General features: G+C 37.5%; 1 protein-coding gene across 2 annotated transcripts; it reads right to left on the reverse strand.

Moving 5' to 3' along the window:
• Window positions 1-4,031: 4,031 nt before the first annotated feature.
• LOC137601755 (apolipoprotein A-IV-like) lies at window positions 4,032-5,351 on the reverse strand. 2 transcript variants are annotated; one of them, XM_068324131.1, is made up of 4 exons: window positions 5,213-5,351; window positions 5,077-5,128; window positions 4,761-4,911; window positions 4,032-4,668 (listed from the first exon to the last, which is right to left on the reverse strand). In XM_068324131.1, the coding sequence occupies exons 2-4, from the start codon at window positions 5,114-5,116 to the stop codon at window positions 4,092-4,094; spliced, it is 768 nt and encodes a 255-aa protein (XP_068180232.1). In that variant the 5' UTR covers window positions 5,117-5,128; window positions 5,213-5,351; the 3' UTR covers window positions 4,032-4,091. The 2 variants fall into 2 exon arrangements, with proteins under 2 accessions (XP_068180232.1, XP_068180233.1); XM_068324132.1 differs by lacking the exon at window positions 5,213-5,351 and having other exon boundaries at window positions 5,077-5,212.
• Window positions 5,352-6,000: the final 649 nt, after the last annotated feature.

The following is a 6,000-nucleotide window of genomic DNA, read 5'->3' on the forward strand; positions in this document are numbered from 1 at the left end:
AAAATAATGAGGGTGCAGCTTACAAAAGGTCAGTATGGAGATGGCTGTTTCAGCATGGTGCAGTGTTCACAGGAGAATATATGAATTAAAGCCAAAGAAAATTATCGAGTGACAAGCAAAAGTGAAAAAACTACTACAGCTTTTCTTTTTTAAAGATTGACCACCAGACTTTAATGATTTGATGAGAGTAATATGTAATTTTACTTTTTTTTGTTTGTGTTTGTTTTTTTGTTTTTTGTTTTTATTAATGAAATCATTAAAATTACCAGTTTTAGTTTAAATATTGTATTATTGGCAAAACTCAATCCTTGCACTCGGCATTATCTGTATATTTTGTTATTTTGGGATGCGTAAACTTCATGTTGGGATGCACACATTTTTTTTGAAGTGCATCCCAGCGATGCACTACTTTCTTGAGGTATAATGAGAAATGAGGTACTGTATAATGTTATCTTGTCTGCCCTGGAAAGTCTTAACATTCTGCGATATGTCCACATTTTAAAGACAGCCAGGTGCTTCATGATATTGGGTCCATAATTTTCAACCACAGAGAAGTGTTGACCAGACACAACATTTTAGTGTATTTGTTCTGGTGTTGATTAAGAGTTTCATTTTATTAAACACACTCCAAGCAATTGGTAAATTGGATTATTTTTCCCATTTTCAGTGGCCTGGCCTAAATATCTGTATGTTTCCACCTGATTCGCTACTTCGTAATTTATTTTAATGTCCAATTTTGTTGTTAAATTGTTTCTTAATCTTACCATTGTCTTGGCATTATCATAATCATAATCCTTTAATAATTCCTGAGGGGCAAATTGCTTAAAAATACATTTTCATTCCATATTCCTTTCCTTACTCATTGACTACGTGTAGGATCTCTTTCAGCTGTTCTCCAGTCTCTGCTGTGAGTTCTGCGTCACCATAGTTGCTAAGATTATGTTTTGACCTGTGTACAAATTGAATAGATATGGTGATAAGACACAGCCTTGAGGCACTCCTATCTTGATGTTTATCTCCTCTGAATAACCATTCTCCCTATCACGATCTAGTTTCTTGTGGGGATAACCTTTAGAATGGTTTTCGTGACATGGCTTCTGAAGCTCATGGTTCTAAAATCTGAGTCTTTTGTTGCCATTGGCTTTTTTAGAAGATTGAAGTTTTCTTATCTCCTGGAAGTGATCCTGTCTACCAGACTAGAGTATACATACTTTCATCATGTAGTGTTCTTAACAGCTCTGTATGTCTTTATGTTGTGCATACCATTGGCTTTCCCTGTTTTTAGATTTTTGATAGCTTTCTTTACTTCATGAGCTAAAATGTCCTTACATCTTCAAATGATGGAACATCAAGGTTGTCCTCTCTGTTGTCAACAAAGAGTTCTGGAACATAATCATGCTGTCTTGATTTTGTATCATCAAACAACCTTTTGCCTTCTTTATTTCTTATGCATTCACTGTCACCACTCTTTATAATTTCCCCTCTTATTTGACTTTGTCTTCATTCCACTTTTTTTAACTTCACTGGAGTGTCGTCCCCCGTTGTTTGGCTTTCTTTGTTTTCTATGGTGACACATTTTGTGTAGCTTTGTTGAAAGCATGTTTCATAGATGCCCTGTTTTCTTCAATATTACCAATTTTCTCATTCTCTTCAGGTACAAAACTGTGAAACTGTTTTCTTTTTTTTTTATTTCTCCACACATGCATTTAAAAGGCATCACAGTTTCACCACCTGGTGGCATTATAGGCCACTATTTACACAGGCAAAGGACACCTGCTTACATTTACAGTGATCTGTGATGCATTACATGACAGTTATGTGGCAAATATTTCTCTTATGAAATACTTCTCATTTTAGTAATGTACACGCATACACGCACGCACGCACACACACACACACACACACACACACACACACACACACACACACACACACACACACACACACACACACACACACACATTAATCATTATCCTGAGTAGAGACAAGCGGAGATATTTGACATTTTTGAGTCATGTACTTTAGAAAATTAGGTAAACTACACAATGAAATCATTCTTTTCAGTCTTATTAATCGTATGAGATATCATGGACATTTTTGTTATTCATTTTGTTTTCAATAAATGTAGACTGTTACTGAACCAAACATGGTAAATTTTAAATGTAGGCAATGATATTTCTAAAAATGAAATAAAAATAATCAAGTTAACTGCCTCATATCTGTATTTATGAAAATGAATTTTATGAATAGATATATGAGTTACTTTACACCACTTTCCAATGGATAATCACCTGACTACAACAATCCTTATAGCTCTGATAAAAACAGGTGCTAAATCAGGTAACATCGGCAAAATCAAAATCAAGACTTTTATTTGAACAGTATTTTGCCATGAATGCATTCATTCTTCAAAAGGTGTTACCCTTAAGAAGTCTTGCTTGATCATAATTTTTTCGAAATTTTATTTGTTATCAGTGACAAGATAAAAACATAAATGGTACCTTCCAATCAGTTTTAAACGGTACATTTATTTTTATTTTATTTATTCATTTCATTTTTTTCTTTCCAGACATGTTATTACAGCACACTTTACTTTCATCAGTTTTGGAACATCAACAACAACATCCGAAAAGAATCACGTGTATCATTGTGTGATTTCTCTGCCAGAAAATGTCTCCTTCCAGACTGCCAGTCCCTAAACCAGAGGTGTAGCTTAAGGGCATTTATGATGACCCACTGACATGAGACAGTCAGTTTCTTATCTCTACAGGCACTGACCTGCTTATCAAACCAACAGCAATAGACAACCTGTTATCTGCCTCAGGAAATTCTGAATGTCTCTTTGTTACTGTGGTGATGAAGTCAAGATGTGTCTTGTTCTAAGTAACTTGTATGCATCTTGCAACAAGTCCCTCCCCTCAGTCTTGTAGAGATTGCATGGAACAGATGTTATTAAAGTCTCCAGTGGGGCCATTGAGATAAGAGCCTTAATGATGCCTTTTGGCTGTTTTGTCTTGGAATGCAGCGTAAATCCACAGAAGTGCTAATCAGCTCTGAAACAGACTGGAGACGATGTGAGATAAGATTTCCAATTGAAAAGTATCACAGAGCTTTACGGTGGTACTTCACATTTCAGAAAAAGAATGTGAAGTTATGGTGTTTCTCATTTGACTGAATCAACTGCTATCATGGTGTGTGGGTACCTCATTCCCAACTCTTGTGTGTGAGTGGTTACGTAGTGATGTGGACTGTACTCTGGCCTTCCACGGTCTGTTTCTGTTTCTGTTTATTTTTTTCAAAATTTCAAAGTTTGGCTTCGTTTTAAGGGCAACTCCAGGAATTTAAAGTAAGAGCTAATGAAAATGCATTTGATCTTCAGCACAATTTTTAAAAAACTAAACTTTTTAGACTCATTTGAATCTTTTTTGCATTATATTTGTATCAAATGTCTCTCAGACATTTTTTGTATTTATTGCTGACACTATAAAGGTGTCATGGCATGCACTGAGAAGTTTAAGAATAAATACAGTAGTCTGTCTCTAGACAAAATAGGAAATGGAGTCAAAAAATGTCCTACTGTGGCTTGTGACCATTGTAGTCCCTCATCTTGAATATATTAGATGAAGAAATCATCTTTATGGTAAAAATCATAGCCGCGTCATTTCAGGATGGATAGTCAGTACATGGCATAAACCCATTATATGCATTTTTTTAATAGTTAGACATAGATTACCAATTGAAATTTTCTAGCAGTGTGGCGTTCTATAAGAACAATGCAGAGAACAAACACACTAGTCATATTTGGATTTTTCATATCCATCCCTTTATTTTTGACAACTAACAGAAAAGGCAAAAAAAAAAAGTGTCTTCTACTTCACAACAAATACAATCCAATATATATACACATGTTTGACAAGTGCAGATGAGTATTATGTTCCCAACAGTAATTATTATAATAATTAGTAGTTGTGGAAATCTACACTACAGTTAACTTGCTTTACAGTACAATTGAGATATTTAAATTGACCATATTTCTTGAAAAACAAGGCTGGCGTTTGGTGAAATATTGTGCGGACGTGACTATTGACATATTAGTTGGCATTCACAAAAGATTGGTAGAAATTCATAAGCTGGGCCTGGAGATTCTGGGCATAGGGGTCCAGCTTTTCCTTGAGGTCTTCTGCATAAGGAGCAACCATCTGTTTCACCACACTCGTCCTCTGGCTCAGCTCGAGCTGGACCTTGTCGGTCATGGGGGCCAGACTGTCCTTGAATGTTTGCAGGTGCCCGTCCACCTTGAGCTTCAGGTCATCAGTGTAGGGCCCCAGCTGAGTCTGAAGATCTTTCACACTCTGCTCTAGACTGGTCTGAAGCTCTTCACTCTTCTGCACCACGATGGCCCTCAGGGCCTCGGAGTCCATGGAGTCTGCGTAGGGGGCCAACTCCTGTTTTAGCTGCTCCACCGTCTGCTGGATCTGGGCTTTCATGTCCTCTGCGTAGGGCTCCAACCAGACTCGGACAGTGCTCAGCTCCTGACTCACACGTTCTCTCAGTGTGTCAGCCTCTGTGCTGACTTTGATGATCATGTCCTGGGCTGCAGGTGGGAGCTGCTGTTGAATGGAGACTGCATAGTTGCCGGCTATGTTTGCGCTCTCAGTGAGACGGGCGCTAGAGAATGGACAAAATATGTTAGACCCATAGAGCTTTGTCTTGTTCAGTACCAGTCTTCATGTTACATCCTTGTTTGTCCAGCAACTCACTTGACTTCCTGTCCAATCTGGGACTTCCTGATCATCTGGAGGGTATCATCAGCTGTCTGGGTGGCTTTCTTAATGTAGTCCCAGAAAGCATCAGTCAGCACTTCCAGTTGTGGCTTTGGTGCATCAGCATAGAAGAGGTTGGCATGGCAGCCTTTTGGATGGACACAAAAATAGCTTGAGAACAGTTGTAAATGTTGGACATTAGATTGTTTTTATTTGTAAATTAGTTACAGAAGCATTGCTGCGTGGAACAGCTTGGATTAACCATATGGGAAAGAAGATAAAATAGTTAAATAAAACAAAGATTTCAATTTACCAGACAGCACAGCGAGCGCTAGGACCACAAACACCTTCATGGTTATGTCTTTCTGAAAAACAATTAAAATATAGTTAACATTTTAGCCATTTTCAAAATGTCATTCAAAAGTTTTGATTACTAGTGTTATTCTCACCTTCTTTTGGCTTGTGTGCCTCTCAGAATCAAAGACTGTTTGTGATTATCTCAGACACAGGTACCTGTATTTATACTGAAGCCAGATGACAGTTGTAGTCAAGAGGTCAGAGTCCAGGAGTCACTGCCATGTTGTCATAATGGCTCCCTTCCTTCTTTGAGGTGCGATTACAAGGCAGACACAAAGGCACAATCTTTACATTATACCAAACTTATGTGGCTTTTAGGAATGCACAGTCAATCAATACTAATGATATTCTGAAACTGAGGCTCAACAAGTGGTATTGCAAGAATTCTCCACTGACCTGTTTCTAGAAAGCATTTAGGCCGTAGTAATTATCTGTCCACGTAGGCCAGTGCAGGCATCCTGTGGATAACTCCAGATAAACTCTGCATGCCAACACTGGTGGACTTTGTATCAGGGTCAAGCAATGTGACTAAATAATTGTAAAATGTTTTTGCAGTGAAAATGACCAAAAACAATCCAGTGTTAACCTTCTTTTTATAATAATTTGTTAGTGTTTTTTTGTGCCATACACAATAATAACGATCAATCTTTTAATAATCCCTGTAAAGAAAGGACTCTTTTCCACTCTAATCACACATGTATATAATCTAACATTCTGTGTTGCTTAAAACAATATACTTCCGCTATATATTAATCAATCTGTCCATAACTTTACATGCTAGTAAAGAGTCACAACCTCATGACAGCTAGGCTCTGCTGAATGAATTTTATCCTCAGGGTGGGGGTTGAGGGTCAGGGGTCTAGAGTCTTTAAGCCACTGA

The sequence above is a fragment of the Antennarius striatus genome, chromosome 9, assembly GCF_040054535.1.
Source record: "Antennarius striatus isolate MH-2024 chromosome 9, ASM4005453v1, whole genome shotgun sequence".
NCBI lineage: Eukaryota > Metazoa > Chordata > Actinopteri > Lophiiformes > Antennariidae > Antennarius > Antennarius striatus.